At 49.7% G+C, this 17,316-nt stretch overlaps 1 protein-coding gene across 11 annotated transcripts in view; it reads left to right on the top strand.

The window, feature by feature from the left end:
- Window positions 1–17,316, top strand: part of kdm4c (lysine (K)-specific demethylase 4C) — a 51,708-nt gene that overhangs the window by 1,181 nt on the left and 33,211 nt on the right. For 7 of the 11 annotated variants that reach the window (XR_014393118.1, XM_082978646.1, XM_082978649.1 and 4 more), the window contains exons 2-10: window positions 2,712–2,879; window positions 8,589–8,764; window positions 9,187–9,301; window positions 9,954–10,147; window positions 14,427–14,476; window positions 14,675–14,778; window positions 15,144–15,281; window positions 16,100–16,290; window positions 16,824–17,035. Coding sequence is in view for 10 of the 11 variants with exons in the window: in XM_082978646.1 (XP_082834772.1) it covers window positions 2,736–2,879; window positions 8,589–8,764; window positions 9,187–9,301; window positions 9,954–10,147; window positions 14,427–14,476; window positions 14,675–14,778; window positions 15,144–15,281; window positions 16,100–16,290; window positions 16,824–17,035 (1,324 nt within the window). In the remaining variant the exon portion in view is untranslated. Of the gene's footprint in view, window positions 1–2,711; window positions 2,880–8,588; window positions 8,765–8,979; window positions 9,042–9,186; window positions 9,302–9,953; window positions 10,148–14,426; window positions 14,477–14,674; window positions 14,779–15,143; window positions 15,282–16,099; window positions 16,291–16,823; window positions 17,036–17,316 lie in introns of those variants that run through there. The other 4 variants (XM_082978651.1, XM_082978645.1, XM_082978643.1 and 1 more) reach the window with 3 other exon arrangements.

Genomic DNA, 17,316 nt, shown 5'->3' with positions numbered 1-17,316 from the left:
GCGAAGTTACCATTTTATATCAAGTATGATCAATACCGTTATTTTGTAACCACAACAACAGAATTCATAGATTTACTTTATTCGAATCAATTCAAATGTAACGTTTTATTGTTATTGTATAACCCGTTCATTGCTTTGCGCGATAAACTATATGAATGATTTTGAGACACATTTCCTTATTGTGGTCTATTCCTCATTGTACTGTTTTGCTTGAACTATTTTTGTTTTTAAAGAAACCAACTGTTATTGTGTGTCTAGTCCTTTGTCTCCTTTGTCAAAGTAAATTCAAAGTGAATATACCAAATGCTACCCTATTCCCTATATAGTGCTCTAATTTTGATGTAAGCCCTGGTCAAAAGTAGTGCACTACGTAGGGAAATAGGGTGTCATTCGGGACGGAACCAGAGTTGTGGTGATCGGAACCCTGCTGGTGGTAACTAGCAGAGGATTTCCTCTGTGGGAGATGACCGCCACCCAGTGGTCAACTTGTAAATAACACACAGCGGAACTGAAGGTTACACGAGTAAGAATGGGCAGCATTGGGGTGTGCATCCCAAAGAGTACCTTTTTTAGTACACAACTTTTGACCAGAACCCATACTCCTATACCATGGGCTATGGTCAAAAGTATTGTACTATATAGGGAATAGGGGGCCATTTTGTAGGCAGATTTATTGTAGTTGCACTGTCTGCAACACTGGGTTTAGTTCAGCTAATCTACTGGTTTATCAAGGCTTATTGGATTGATGATTAGTTAATTAGTAGAATCAGGTGTGTTACAGCTGGACTCAGGAAGTAGGAAGAGAAGCCTGCTGCCTTGGCTGTTGTGTGTAATTAACCAATAAGGCCTGATAAGAATAATAAATGTGTTGCACATAGGTTATTATTGTGTAACTAACCAATAAGGACCGATAACAATAAGGACCTATGTGTTGCTTTTTATTCATGTGTTATTCATTTAGGCAATACTGTAGCCTACACTGCACAACATTGAGTGTTGTTCACAAACCCTGGTCCTGATCGGAGGTGCCTTATTGCTATTATAAACTGGTTATCAATGTAATTAGAGCAGTAAAACAAAATGTTTTGTCATACGCGTGATATACCGCGGCTGTCAGCCAATCAGCATTCAGGTCGCTCGAACCAACCCAGTTTATAATAACCATTTAACCGTTTAATACTACTTAGTAAATACATGGTTACTTCTGTGCTGTAAAATAGGGCTACTGTAGTACTGCACATAGTATGTAGACTAGCTGGGATCTAGTGTCTCTACAGTATGTAGACTAGCTGGGATCTAGTGTCTCTACGGTATGTAGACTAGCTGGGATCTAGCGTCTCTACGGTATGTAGACTAGCTGGGATCTAGTGTCTCTACGGTATGTAGACTAGCTGGGATCTAGCGTCTCTACGGTATGTAGACTAGCTGGGATCTAGCGTCTCTACGGTATGTAGACTAGCTGGGATCTAGTATCTCTACGGTATGTAGACTAGCTGGGATCTAGTATCTCTACGGTATGTAGACTAGCTGGGATCTAGTATCTCTACGGTATGTAGACTAGCTGGGATCTAGCATCTCTACGGTATGTAGACTAGCTGGGATCTAGCGTCTCTACGGTATGTAGACTAGCTGGGATCTAGTGTCTCTACGGTATGTAGACTAGCTGGGATCTAGTGTCTCTACGGTATGTAGACTAGCTGGGATCTAGTATCTCTACGGTATGTAGACTAGCTGGGATCTAGTATCTCTACGGTATGTAGACTAGCTGGGATCTAGTATCTCTACGGTATGTAGACTAGCTGGGATCTAGTATCTCTACACAGTATGTAGACTTGCTGGGATCTAGTATCTCTACAGTATGTAGACTAGCTGGGATCTAGTATCTCTACAGTATGTAGACTAGCTGGGATCTAGTATCTCTACAGTATGTAGACTAGCTGGGATCTAGTGTCTCTACGGTATGTAGACTAGCTGGGATCTAGTATCTCTACGGTATGTAGACGTAGCTGGGATCTAGTATCTCTACGGTATGTAGACTAGCTGGGATCTAGTATCTTTACAGTATGTATCTCTAGGTTTTATCAGTCTAGTCAGACAGCCTATGGCCATAGCCTGTGTTCTATTTAAGCAATAAGGCCAGAGGCGGTGTGGTATATGGCCAATATACCACGGCTAAGGGCTGTTCTTATGTGCAACGCAGACTGCCTGGATGCAGCCCTTAGCCGTGATATATTGGCCATATACCACAAACCCCCTGAGGTGCCTTATTGCTGTTATAAACTGGTTACCAACATAATTAGAGCAGTAAAAATACATGTTTTGTCATAGCCGTGGTATATGGTCTGATATAACACGGCTGTCAGCCAATCAGCATTCAGGGCTCGAACCACCCAGTTTATATTATACTCTCTGTCTGGGTTTAATTGGTGGAGGCAGGATGGCAGGGGCGGAGGTCTACGGCCCTGTTAACCCCTCCTGCCCTGTTTCCTTAGGATGTTATTATACTGCTTCCCCCTGAGTTAACAGAACGTATTACTGTAATGAGATGGTTTCTCTGTCAAGGCTTCATCTGTGTGAGCAGGCAGGATGGCAGGGGCGGAGGTCTACGGCCCTGTTAACCCCTCCTGCCCTGTTTCCTTAGGATGTTATTATACTGCTTCCCCCTGAGTTAACAGAACGTATTACTGTAATGAGATGGTTTCTCTGTCAAGGCTTCATCTGTGTGAGCAGGCAGGATGGCAGGGGCCGAGGTCTACGGCCCTGTTAACCCCTCCTGCAAGATCATGACCTTCAGGCCCACCGTGGAGGAGTTCAGAGACTTCAACCGCTACCTGGCCTACATGGAGTCACAGGGGGCGCACCGCGCTGGCCTCGCCAAGGTGTGTGTCTGAGAGGAGGACTGGAAGTGTGTTTGGAGTGTGTCTGTTCAGGAAAGATGAGAGAACAACTGTGTGTGTGTGTGTGTGTGTGTGTGTGTGTGTGTGTGTGTGTGTGTGTGTGTGTGTGTGTGTGTGTGTGTGTGTGTGTGTGTGTGTGTGTGTGTGTGTGTGTGTGTGTGTGTGTGTGTGAGTTGTTGTTGATGTGTGAGTGTTTGGGGATCTTCACCCTTTACCTGTCTCCAGGTGATAACCCCTCTCTCTCTCTCCTCTACCTGTCTCCAGGTGATAACCCCCCTCTCTCTCTCTCCTCTACCTGTCTCCAGGTGATAACCCCCTCTCTCTCTCTCCTCTACCTGTCTCCAGGTGATAACCCCTCTCTCTCTCTCTCCTCTACCTGTCTCCAGGTGATAACCCCCCTCTCTCTCTCTCCTCTACCTGTCTCCAGGTGATAACCCCTCTCTCTCTCCTCTACCTGTCTCCAGGTGATAACCCCTCTCTCTCTCTCCTCTACCTGTCTCCAGGTGATAACCCCTCTCTCTCTCTCCTCTACCTGTCTCCAGGTGATAACCCCTCTCTCTCTCTCCTCTACCTGTCTCCAGGTGATAACCCCTCTCTCTCTCTCCTCTACCTGTCTCCAGGTGATAACCCCCTCTCTCTCTCTCCTCTACCTGTCTCCAGGTGATAACCCCTCTCTCTCTCCTCTACCTGTCTCCAGGTGATAACCCCTCTCTCTCTCTCTCCTCTACCTGTCTCCAGGTGATAACCCCTCTCTCTCTCTCCTCTACCTGTCTCCAGGTGATAACCCCCCTCTCTCTCTCTCCTCTACCTGTCTCCAGGTGATAACCCCTCTCTCTCTCTCCTCTACCTGTCTCCAGGTGATAACCCCCTCTCTCTCTCTCCTCTACCTGTCTCCAGGTGATAACCCCTCTCTCTCTCTCCTCTACCTGTCTCCAGGTGATAACCCCTCTCTCTCTCTCCTCTACCTGTCTCCAGGTGATAACCCCTCTCTCTCTCTCCTCTACCTGTCTCCAGGTGATAACCCCCTCTCTCTCTCTCCTCTACCTGTCTCCAGGTGATAACCCCCCTCTCTCTCTCTCCTCTACCTGTCTCCAGGTGATAACCCCCTCTCTCTCTCCTCTACCTGTCTCCAGGTGATAACCCCCTCTCTCTCTCTCCTCTACCTGTCTCCAGGTGATAACCCCCCTCTCTCTCTCCTCTACCTGTCTCCAGGTGATAACCCCTCTCTCTCTCTCCTCTACCTGTCTCCAGGTGATAACCCCCTCTCTCTCTCTCCTCTACCTGTCTCCAGGTGATAACCCCCCTCTCTCTCTCCTCTACCTGTCTCCAGGTGATAACCCCCCTCTCTCTCTCTCCTCTACCTGTCTCCAGGTGATAACCCCCTCTCTCTCTCCTCTACCTGTCTCCAGGTGATAACCCCTCTCTCTCTCTCCTCTACCTGTCTCCAGGTGATAACCCCCTCTCTCTCTCTCCTCTACCTGTCTCCAGGTGATAACCCCCCTCTCTCTCTCCTCTACCTGTCTCCAGGTGATAACCCCTCTCTCTCTCTCCTCTACCTGTCTCCAGGTGATAACCCCCTCTCTCTCTCTCCTCTACCTGTCTCCAGGTGATAACCCCTCTCTCTCTCTCCTCTACCTGTCTCCAGGTGATAACCCCTCTCTCTCTCTCCTCTACCTGTCTCCAGGTGATAACCCCTCTCTCTCTCTCCTCTACCTGTCTCCAGGTGATAACCCCTCTCTCTCTCTCTCCTCTACCTGTCTCCAGGTGATAACCCCTCTCTCTCTCTCTCTCCTCTACCTGTCTCCAGGTGATAACCCCCCTCTCTCTCTCTCCTCTACCTGTCTCCAGGTGATAACCCCTCTCTCTCTCTCCTCTACCTGTCTCCAGGTGATAACCCCTCTCTCTCTCTCCTCTACCTGTCTCCAGGTGATAACCCCTCTCTCTCTCCTCTACCTGTCTCCAGGTGATAACCCCTCTCTCTCTCTCTCCTCTACCTGTCTCCAGGTGATAACCCCTCTCTCTCTCTCTCCTCTACCTGTCTCCAGGTGATAACCCCTCTCTCTCTCTCCTCTACCTGTCTCCAGGTGATAACCCCCTCTCTCTCTCTCCTCTACCTGTCTCCAGGTGATAACCCCTCTCTCTCTCTCTCCTCTACCTGTCTCCAGGTGATAACCCCCTCTCTCTCTCTCTCCTCTACCTGTCTCCAGGTGATAACCCCTCTCTCTCTCTCCTCTACCTGTCTCCAGGTGATAACCCCCTCTCTCTCTCTCCTCTACCTGTCTCCAGGTGATAACCCCTCTCTCTCTCTCCTCTACCTGTCTCCAGGTGATAACCCCCTCTCTCTCTCTCCTCTACCTGTCTCCAGGTGATAACCCCTCTCTCTCTCTCCTCTACCTGTCTCCAGGTGATAACCCCCTCTCTCTCTCTCCTCTACCTGTCTCCAGGTGATAACCCCTCTCTCTCTCTCCTCTACCTGTCTCCAGGTGATAACCCCTCTCTCTCTCTCTCCTCTACCTGTCTCCAGGTGATAACCCCTCTCTCTCTCCTCTACCTGTCTCCAGGTGATAACCCCCTCTCTCTCTCCTCTACCTGTCTCCAGGTGATAACCCCTCTCTCTCTCTCTCCTCTACCTGTCTCCAGGTGATAACCCCCCTCTCTCTCTCTCCTCTACCTGTCTCCAGGTGATAACCCCTCTCTCTCTCTCCTCTACCTGTCTCCAGGTGATAACCCCCTCTCTCTCTCTCTCCTCTACCTGTCTCCAGGTGATAACCCCCCTCTCTCTCTCTCCTCTACCTGTCTCCAGGTGATAACCCCTCTCTCTCTCTCCTCTACCTGTCTCCAGGTGATAACCCCTCTCTCTCTCCTCTACCTGTCTCCAGGTGATAACCCCTCTCTCTCTCTCCTCTACCTGTCTCCAGGTGATAACCCCTCTCTCTCTCTCCTCTACCTGTCTCCAGGTGATAACCCCCTCTCTCTCTCTCCTCTACCTGTCTCCAGGTGATAACCCCTCTCTCTCTCTCTCCTCTACCTGTCTCCAGGTGATAACCCCTCCTCTCTCTCTCTCCTCTACCTGTCTCCAGGTGATAACCCCTCCTCTCTCTCTCTCCTCTACCTGTCTCCAGGTGATAACCCCCCTCTCTCTCTCTCCTCTACCTGTCTCCAGGTGATAACCCCCCTCTCTCTCTCTCCTCTACCTGTCTCCAGGTGATAACCCCCTCTCTCTCTCTCCTCTACCTGTCTCCAGGTGATAACCCCTCTCTCTCTCTCCTCTACCTGTCTCCAGGTGATAACCCCCTCTCTCTCTCTCCTCTACCTGTCTCCAGGTGATAACCCCCTCTCTCTCTCTCTCCTCTACCTGTCTCCAGGTGATAACCCCCTCTCTCTCTCTCCTCTACCTGTCTCCAGGTGATAACCCCTCTCTCTCTCTCCTCTACCTGTCTCCAGGTGATAACCCCTCTCTCTCTCTCCTCTACCTGTCTCCAGGTGATAACCCCTCTCTCTCTCTCCTCTACCTGTCTCCAGGTGATAACCCCTCTCTCTCTCTCCTCTACCTGTCTCCAGGTGATAACCCCTCTCTCTCTCTCCTCTACCTGTCTCCAGGTGATAACCCCTCTCTCTCTCTCCTCTACCTGTCTCCAGGTGATAACCCCCTCTCTCTCTCTCTCCTCTACCTGTCTCCAGGTGATAACCCCCTCTCTCTCTCTCTCCTCTACCTGTCTCCAGGTGATAACCCCTCTCTCTCTCCTCTACCTGTCTCCAGGTGATAACCCCTCTCTCTCTCCTCTACCTGTCTCCAGGTGATAACCCCTCTCTCTCTCTCTCTCTCCTCTACCTGTCTCCAGGTGATAACCCCTCTCTCTCTCTCCTCTACCTGTCTCCAGGTGATAACCCCTCTCTCTCTCCTCTACCTGTCTCCAGGTGATAACCCCTCTCTCTCTCTCCTCTACCTGTCTCCAGGTGATAACCCCCCTCTCTCTCTCCTCTACCTGTCTCCAGGTGATAACCCCTCTCTCTCTCTCCTCTACCTGTCTCCAGGTGATAACCCCTCTCTCTCTCTCCTCTACCTGTCTCCAGGTGATAACCCCTCTCTCTCTCTCTCCTCTACCTGTCTCCAGGTGATAACCCCCTCTCTCTCTCTCCTCTACCTGTCTCCAGGTGATAACCCCCTCTCTCTCTCTCCTCTACCTGTCTCCAGGTGATAACCCCCTCTCTCTCTCCTCTACCTGTCTCCAGGTGATAACCCCTCTCTCTCTCTCCTCTACCTGTCTCCAGGTGATAACCCCCTCTCTCTCTCTCCTCTACCTGTCTCCAGGTGATAACCCCCCTCTCTCTCTCTCTCCTCTACCTGTCTCCAGGTGATAACCCCCTCTCTCTCTCTCCTCTACCTGTCTCCAGGTGATAACCCCCTCTCTCTCTCTCCTCTACCTGTCTCCAGGTGATAACCCCTCTCTCTCTCCTCTACCTGTCTCCAGGTGATAACCCCTCTCTCTCTCCTCTACCTGTCTCCAGGTGATAACCCCTCTCTCTCTCTCCTCTACCTGTCTCCAGGTGATAACCCCTCTCTCTCTCTCCTCTACCTGTCTCCAGGTGATAACCCCCTCTCTCTCTCTCCTCTACCTGTCTCCAGGTGATAACCCCCTCTCTCTCTCTCTCCTCTACCTGTCTCCAGGTGATAACCCCTCTCTCTCTCTCTCCTCTACCTGTCTCCAGGTGATAACCCCTCTCTCTCTCTCCTCTACCTGTCTCCAGGTGATAACCCCTCTCTCTCTCTCTCCTCTACCTGTCTCCAGGTGATAACCCCCCTCTCTCTCTCTCCTCTACCTGTCTCCAGGTGATAACCCCTCTCTCTCTCTCTCTCCTCTACCTGTCTCCAGGTGATAACCCCTCTCTCTCTCTCCTCTACCTGTCTCCAGGTGATAACCCCCTCTCTCTCTCTCCTCTACCTGTCTCCAGGTGATAACCCCTCTCTCTCTCTCCTCTACCTGTCTCCAGGTGATAACCCCTCCTCTCTCTCCTCTACCTGTCTCCAGGTGATAACCCCTCCCTCTCTCTCCTCTACCTGTCTCCAGGTGATAACCCCTCCCTCTCTCTCCTCTACCTGTCTCCAGGTGATAACCCCTCCTCTCTCTCCTCTACCTGTCTCCGGGTGATAACCCCTCCCTCTCTCTCCTCTACCTGTCTCCGGGTGATAACCCCTCTCTCTCTCTCCTCTACCTGTCTCCAGGTGATAACCCCTCCTCTCTCTCCTCTACCTGTCTCCGGGTGATAACCCCTCTCTCTCTCTCCTCTACCTGTCTCCGGGTGATAACCCGTCCCTCTCTCCTCTACCTGTCTCCGGGTGATAACCCGTCCCTCTCTCCTCTACCTGTCTCCGGGTGATAACCCCTCCCTCTCTCCTCTACCTGTCTCCGGGTGATAACCCGTCCCTCTCTCCTCTACCTGTCTCCGGGTGATAACCCGTCCCTCTCTCCTCTACCTGTCTCCGGGTGATAACCCCTCTCTCCTCTACCTGTCTCCAGGTGATAACCCCTCTCTCCTCTACCTGTCTCCGGGTGATAACCCCCCTCTCTCCTCTACCTGTCTCCGGGTGATAACCCCCCTCTCTCCTCTACCTGTCTCCGGGTGATAACCCTCCCTCTCTCCTCTACCTGTCTCCGGGTGATAACCCCTCTCTCCTCTACCTGTCTCCAGGTGATTCCTCCTAAGGGCTGGCGTCCTCGGTGTAGCTATGATGATATTGATGACCTGGTGATCCATGCCCCGATACAGCAGATGGTTGCTGGCCAGTCAGGCCTGTTCACTCAGTTCAACATCCAGAAGAAACCACTCAGTGTGAAGGAGTTCAGACGCCTCGCCAACAGTGACAAGTCAGTAACTACACACACACACACGACAAAGACAAGCGTAGTATAAACACACACGCACACGACAAAGACAAGCGTAGTATAAACAAACACACACACACACGACAAAGACAAGCACAGTATACACACACACACGCACACGACAAAGACAAGCGTAGTATAAACAAACACACACACACACGACAAAGACAAGCACAGTATACACACACACACACGACAAAGACAAGCACAGCATGAACACACACAAACACGAGTTCAGACGCCTCGCCAACAGTGACAAGTCAGTAACAATAAACACACTCCCTCTATATTAGTATAGTTGTTATAACATAGATCTTCTACCTCTCCAGATACTGTACTCCCGCTACCTGAACTATGAGTTATATTAGTATAGTTGTTATAACATAGATCTTCTACCTCTCCAGATATTGTACTCCCCGCTACCTGAACTATGAGGACCTGGAGAGGAAGTACTGGAAGAACCTGACCTTCGTATCTCCCATATATGGAGCTGACGTCCCCGGGAGCCTCTATGACGAGGTAGATGTCTCAGGACTCACAGAATATCAGTCTCTCTCTCCTCTCTCTGTCACTCATCACTGATCATCAGGATCACTGTCATTTCACTCCCTGTGTGTTCCTTTCTAATCATCCCAACATCTCCTCTGTCCTGGTGCAGGGTGGAGTGTATATAGAGGAGTGGAATATCAGATACCTCAACTCTATCTAGATACTTTCAATCTTATTGTTTCTCCTCCTCTCTCCCTTCTGTCTTTCATCAAACTCCCTCCCTCTCTCCCTTCTGTCTTTCATCAAACTCCCTCCCTCTCTCCCTTATGTCTTTCATCTAACTCCTTCCCTCTCTCTCTTCTGTCTCTCTCCTCCTCTCTCCCTTCTGTCTTTCATCAAACTCCCTCCCTCTCTCCCTTATGTCTTTCATCTAACTCCTTCCCTCTCTCTCTTCTGTCTCTCTCCTCCTCTCTCCCTTCTGTCTCTCTCCTCTCTCTCTTCTGTCTCTCTCCTCCTCTCTCCCTTCTGTCTCTCTCCTCCTCTCTCCTTTCTTTCATCAAACTCCCTCCCTCTCTCCCTTCTGTCTTTCATCTAACTCCCTCTCTCCTCCTCTCTCTCCCTCCCTCCCTCTCCTCCTCCCTCCCTCTCCTCCTCCCTCTCTCCTCCTGTCTACCTTCTGTAGGGTATAGAGGAGTGGAACATCGGCCACCTCAACTCCATCCTGGATGTGATTGAAGAGGACTGTGGTGTTTCTATCCAGGGGGTTAACACACCCTACCTGTACTTTGGCATGTGGAAGACCAGCTTCTCCTGGCACACTGAAGACATGGACCTTTATAGCATCAACTACCTGCACTTTGGAGAGCCCAAGTCCTGGTAGGGGGAATACTGTGTGTGTGGTTATTTACTAGCATGTTGTGTCTCAGGCAAACTGAGAGGCAGGGTTAGAGGGAGAGATGGGTAGGAAGGGAGAGGGGAATGAGCAGGGTTAGAGGGAGAGATGGGTAGGAAGGGAGAGGGGAATGAGCAGGGTTAGAGGGAGAGATGGGTAGGAAGGGAGAGGGGAATGAGCAGGGTTAGAGGGAGAGATTTGTAGGAAGGGAGAGGGGAATGAGCAGGGTTAGAGGGAGAGATGGGTAGGAAGGGAGAGGGGAATGAGCAGGGTTAGAGGGAGAGATGGGTAGGAAGGGAGAGGGGAATGAGCAGGGTTAGAGGGAGAGATGGGTAGGAAGGGAGAGGGGAATGAGCAGGGTTAGAGGGAGAGATGGGTAGGAAGGGAGAGGGGAATGAGCAGGGTTAGAGGGAGAGATGGGTAGGAAGGGAGAGGGGAATGAGCAGGGTTAGAGGGAGAGATGGGTAGGAAGGGAGAGGGGAATGAGCAGGGTTAGAGGGAGAGATGGGTAGGAAGGGAGAGGGGAATGAGCAGGGTTAGAGGGAGAGATGGGTAGGAAGGGAGAGGGGAATGAGCAGGGTTAGAGGGAGAGATGGGTAGGGAGGGAGAGGGGAATGAGCAGGGTTAGAGGGAGAGATGGGTAGGGAGGGAGAGGGGAATGAGCAGGGTTAGAGGGAGAGATGGGTAGGAAGGGAGAGGGGAATGAGCAGGGTTAGAGGGAGAGATGGGTAGGAAGGGAGAGGGGAATGAGCAGGGTTAGAGGGAGAGATGGGTAGGAAGGGAGAGGGGAATGAGCAGGGTTAGAGGGAGAGATGGGTAGGAAGGGAGAGGGGAATGAGCAGGGTTAGAGGGAGAGGGGAATGAGCAGGGTTAGAGGGAGAGATGGGTAGGGAGGGAGAGGGGAATGAGCAGGGTTAGAGGGAGAGATGGGTAGGGAGGGAGAGGGGAATGAGCAGGGTTAGAGGGAGAGATGGGTAGGAAGGGAGAGGGGAATGAGCAGGGTTAGAGGGAGAGATGGGTAGGAAGGGAGAGGGGAATGAGCAGGGTTAGAGGGAGAGATGGGTAGGAAGGGAGAGGGGAATGAGCAGGGTTAGAGGGAGAGATGGGTAGGAAGGGAGAGGGGAATGAGCAGGGTTAGAGGGAGAGATGGGTAGGAAGGGAGAGGGGAATGAGCAGGGTTAGAGGGAGAGATGGGTAGGAATGGAGAGGGGAATGAGCAGGGTTAGAGGGAGAGATGGGTAGGAAGGGAGAGGGGAATGAGCAGGGTTAGAGGGAGAGATGGGTAGGGAGGGAGAGGGGAATGAGCAGGGTTAGAGGGAGAGATGGGTAGGGAGGGAGAGGGGAATGAGCAGGGTTAGAGGGAGAGATGGGTAGGGAGGGAGAGGGGAATGAGCAGGGTTAGAGGGAGAGATGGGTAGGAAGGGAGAGGGGAATGAGCAGGGTTAGAGGGAGAGATGGGTAGGAAGGGAGAGGGGAATGAGCAGGGTTAGAGGGAGAGATGGGTAGGAAGGGAGAGGGGAATGAGCAGGGTTAGAGGGAGAGATGGGTAGGAAGGGAATGATTTCTTTATTCCTCCCTGGTGAGTCTCCCTCCTTCCACCTCCCTCTCTTAGTCTCCCCATCTCTCCATTCCTCTGGAGGTATACTGCTGCTCATTAGAGCAGGAAGTCCTGTAACACATACATGGTTCTCACCGCTCCCCATTTTCACACATTTCCCTGAAGGGTAAGCTCTTCTCTCAACCCCTCCTCACCCCTCACTTCCCCCACTCCTGGGGCAGTCCTCCCTCTCCCCTTACACACACACACACACACACACACACACACACACACAGACACCCTTACCCAGACTAACCGTTGAATATGGGGCAGATAGTATGGGCTTCTGATGGGGGAGAAGAGGTGAAATGGAATGCCTAAGAACCCTGAGGGAATTCTACAGAGTTCTCCTGGTTCCATATCAGGAACTTTAGAATAGTTAGAATTCCAAGGCTCACCACTAGGGGCCAGTATTGTCAGTGTAGATGATGAAACATCTGAACAGTTTGTCTCCCTCTACATAACACCTACCATAAACTAGTTTAGTATTTACCTTATGTATTAACCTGACAAACATTCTCTGTCTACATAACACCTACCATAAACTAGTTTAGTATTTACCTTATGTATTAACCTGACAAACATTCTCCTCTACATAACACCGACCATAAACTAGTTTAGTATTTACCTTATGTATTAACCTGACAAACATTCTCCCTCTACATAACACCTACCATAAACTAGTTTAGTATTTACCTTATGTATTAACCTGACAAACATTCTCGTTGTCTACAGGTGTATTAACATTAGACACGTTGTCTACAGGTGTATTGACGTTAGACACGTTGTCTACAGGTGTATTGACGTTAGACACGTTGTCTACAGGTGTATTGACGTTAGACACGTTGTCTACAGGTGTATTGACGTTAGACACGTTGTCTACAGGTGTATTAACATTAGACACGTTGTCTACAGGTGTATTGACATTAGACACGTTGTCTACAGGTGTATTGACATTAGACACGTTGTCTACAGGTGTATTGACATTAGACACGTTGTCTACAGGTGTATTGACATTAGACACGTTGTCTACAGGTGTATTAACATTAGACACGTTGTCTACAGGTGTATTGACATTAGACACGTTGTCTACAGGTGTATTGACATTAGACACGTTGTCTACAGGTGTATTGACATTAGACACGTTGTCTACAGGTGTATTGACATTAGACACGTTGTCTACAGGTGTATTGACGTTAGACACGTTGTCTACAGGTGTATTGACATTAGACACGTTGTCTACAGGTGTATTGACGTTAGACACGTTGTCTACAGGTGTATTGACGTTAGACACGTTGTCTACAGGTGTATTGACATTAGACACGTTGTCTACAGGTGTATTGACATTAGACACGTTGTCTACAGGTGTATTGACATTAGACACGTTGTCTACAGGTGTATTGACATTAGACACGTTGTCTACAGGTGTATTGACATTAGACACGTTGTCTACAGGTGTATTGACATTAGACACGTTGTCTACAGGTGTATTGACATTAGACACGTTGTCTACAGGTGTATTGACATTAGACACGTTGTCTACAGGTGTATTGACATTAGACACGTTGTCTACAGGTGTATTGACATTAGACACGTTGTCTACAGGTGTATTGACATTAGACACGTTGTCTACAGGTGTATTGACTTAGACACGTTGTCTACAGGTGTATTGACATTAGACACGTTGTCTACAGGTGTATTGACGTTAGACACGTTGTCTACAGGTGTATTGACGTTAGACACGTTGTCTACAGGTGTATTGACGTTAGACACGTTGTCTACAGGTGTATTGACATTAGACACGTTGTCTACAGGTGTATTGACATTAGACACGTTGTCTACAGGTGTATTGACATTAGACACGTTGTCTACAGGTGTATTGACATTAGACACGTTGTCTACAGGTGTATTGACATTAGACACGTTGTCTACAGGTGTATTGACATTAGACACGTTGTCTACAGGTGTATTGACATTAGACACGTTGTCTACAGGTGTATTGACGTTAGACACGTTGTCTACAGGTGTATTGACGTTAGACACGTTGTCTACAGGTGTATTGACGTTAGACACGTTGTCTACAGGTGTATTGACGTTAGACACGTTGTCTACAGGTGTATTGACGTTAGACACGTTGTCTACAGGTGTATTAGACACGTTGTCTACAGGTGTATTAGACACGTTGTCTACAGGTGTATTAGACACGTTGTCTACAGGTGTATTAGACACGTTGTCTACAGGTGTATTGGCATTAGACACGTTGTCTACAGGTGTATTGGCATTAGACACGTTGTCTACAGGTGTATTGGCATTAGACACGTTGTCTACAGGTGTATTGGCATTAGACACGTTGTCTACAGGTGTATTGACGTTAGACACGTTGTCTACAGGTGTATTGACGTTAGACACGTTGTCTACAGGTGTATTGACGTTAGACACGTTGTCTACAGGTGTATTGACGTTAGACACGTTGTCTACAGGTGTATTGACGTTAGACACGTTGTCTACAGGTGTATTGACGTTAGACACGTTGTCTACAGGTGTATTGACGTTAGACACGTTGTCTACAGGTGTATTGACGTTAGACACGTTGTCTACAGGTGTATTGACGTTAGACACGTTGTCTACAGGTGTATTGACGTTAGACACGTTGTCTCTGTCTACAGGTATGCCATCCCCCCTGAACATGGGAAGAGACTGGAGAGACTGGCAACAGGTAAGATTTCTGGTCAAGTTTAACAAGATGAAATGCTAAGTAAAACTAGAACACTTTGGCAGCGTTTAGACAGGCAGCCTAATTTTGGTCTTTTGACAATAATTGGGCTGCCGGTCTAATTGTGGTCTTAGGAGGATAGACCTAAATTGTTGTACCAACGTGTGTGTGTGTGTGTGTGTGTGTGTGTGTGTTTTCCAGGTTTCTTCCCCAACGGGTTTAAAGGATGTGAGGCGTTTCTCCGTCATAAGATGACCCTGATCTCCCCGTCCATCCTGAAGAAGTACAGCATCCCCTTCGACAAGGTAGGACTAACTGACTGTGTCTTAACTGTGGCTACAACATAGTGTTACAACACACACTTCTACACTGTCACAAACCTGCCTTCTAGTCATCTTTACCAACATTACAACAGCTCTTCACTTTAGTTGATTGTGTATTGACTGGTTGTATATTGCCTTACTGCTGAGATACTGTCTTGACCTGGTCTTCATTTGGAGAGAGGTTGTGTATATGTGAGGCTGATACGTTAGCTAGATTAACACAAGTGATCCTGCCAAGAACAGTGTGGGAGATTCTCTTCTCTGTCAAGGGATCTCAACGGGGACAAATTGATAAAGGACATTTTCCAGTGGTTTTCTTCTCAACTCCCTCCTCCTCCTCTCTCCAGATCACCCAGGAGGCAGGCGAGTTTATGATTACCTTCCCCTATGGTTACCACGCTGGCTTCAACCACGGCTTCAACTGTGCCGAGTCTACCAACTTCGCTAGTGTCCGATGGATCGACTACGGCAAGGTGGCCACTCAGGTAAGAGGAAGAAAACACGACGCTGTTTACTCTGAACTATTTCTGTTGTGTATTTCCACGTGGAACCAGGGACCCCTCCAGAACTATGGTCAGTACCTCTGGGGGGAGGCAGTACTTCTGGGTCTCAGGGCAGGTGATGTCACTTTCACAATGGAAGCTTCTAGCACACACAGCTAACAAGCTAGCGATTCTACTTCCCCTGCACACACAGCTAACAAGCTAGCGATTCTACTTCCCCTGCACACACAGCTAACAAGCTAGCGATTCTACTTCCCCTGCACACACACAGCTAACAAGCTAAGGATTCTACTTCCCCTGCACACACAGCTAACAAGCTAGCTTATTCTACTTCCCCTGCACACACAGCTAACAAGCTAGCTTATTCTACTTCCCCTGCACACACAGCTAACAAGCTAAGGATTCTACTTCCCCTGCACACACAGCTAACAAGCTAGCTTATTCTACTTCCCCTGCACACACAGCTAACAAGCTAGCTTATTCTACTTCCCCTGCACACACACAGCTAACAAGCTAAGGATTCTACTTCCCCTGCACACACAGCTAACAAGCTAAGGATTCTACTTCCCCTGCACACACAGCTAACAGGCTAGCGATTCTACTTCCCCTGCGCACACACAGCTAACAGGCTAGCGATTCTACTTCCCCTGCACACACTTAATAGTATGCTAGTCTGGATCCTAACCCCTGTCCCCTCCTCTCTAGTGTAGTAGGGACGTGGTGAAGATCCGTATGGATCCCTTTTGTGGAGAGATTCCACACTATATAGTATGCTAACTCCCTTCTCCCCTCCACCCTAGTGTACATGCAGTAAAGACATGGTGAAGATCAGTATGGATCCCTTTGTGAAGTGGTTCCAACCGGACCGTTATGCTGTCTGGAAGCTGGGGAAGGACTCCTGTCCTCTGGACCACACCCGAGCCACGCCCGCCACCACCCCAGAGCTGCAGAACTGGCTACAGCGCAGCCGGGTCAAGACTCCTGTCAGCAGGTATGGGGAGGGATGGATGGAGGGAGGGAGGGAGGGAGGTGTGTGGGGATGGATGGAGGGAGGTGTATGGGGGGGAGGAGGAGGGAGGTGTGTGGGGAGGGAGGGGGAGGTGTATGGGGATGGAGGGAGGTGTGTGGGGAGGGAGGGAGGTGTGTGGGGAGGGAGGGAGGGAGGGAGGTGTGTGGGGAGGAGGAGGGAGAGAGGTGTGGGGGAGGGAGGGAGGTGTGTGGGGAGGAGGAGGGAGGGAGGTGTGTGGGGAGGAGGAGGGAGGGAGGTGTGTGGGGAGGAGGAGGGAGGGAGGTGTGTGGGGAGGAGGAGGGAGGGAGGTGTGTGGGGAGGAGGAGGGAGGGAGGTGTGTGGGAGGGAGGTGTGTGGGAGGGAGGGAGGTGTGTGGGGAGGAGGGAGGGAGGGAGGTGTGTGGGAGGAGGAGGGAGGAGTTTGGAAGTGTGTGTGAACATGCATTGAATATATATTTTTAAATTGTTCTGAATAAGTGGCATGTCAAAGAGATGCTAAATTTGGCCCCCTTACAGCAGCCTCCCACACCCACGGACCAGATCCAAGCGCCTGAGGACCAGCGAGGAGCCTGTAGCCCTGGAAGGGTGCTCTGTCCTGGGTAGGAGGAGAGGCCTCGGAGGCACCCTGGGTCCCAAGGTCCGGAGAGGTTGCAGGGCTGGGGAGGATGAGGAGGATGAGGAGGAAGGAGAGGGAGAGGATCACACTGAGAATACACTCCGGCTCCCTGGTAAGAGATTAGTTGAGTGATTCTGAACGATGTATCGATTGATTGATTGATTGATTGTAAGAGATCCAATTAAATTACTAGAGGGGCTATGTCATAAACCCTCAACGTTCAAGAATGGGGTGAAAATGTCAGCCATATTGGTCAGGGAGAAATCCAAACCAGTCTAATTGGAATGAATGGCAGTAGAGGTATAATTCTGATACTTAAAATAAAACTAAGGTGTGTGATATATCAGAAATTGTGCAATAGAATTATTGTCAACCTAAAATATTGTGCAAAAA

The sequence above is a fragment of the Salmo salar genome, chromosome 08 (assembly GCF_965601325.2).
Source record: "Salmo salar chromosome 08, fSalSal1, whole genome shotgun sequence".
Lineage (NCBI taxonomy): Eukaryota > Metazoa > Chordata > Actinopteri > Salmoniformes > Salmonidae > Salmo > Salmo salar.
Note: the sequence above shows the minus strand (reverse complement) of the source record. Positions and strands in the feature narration are given on the sequence as shown.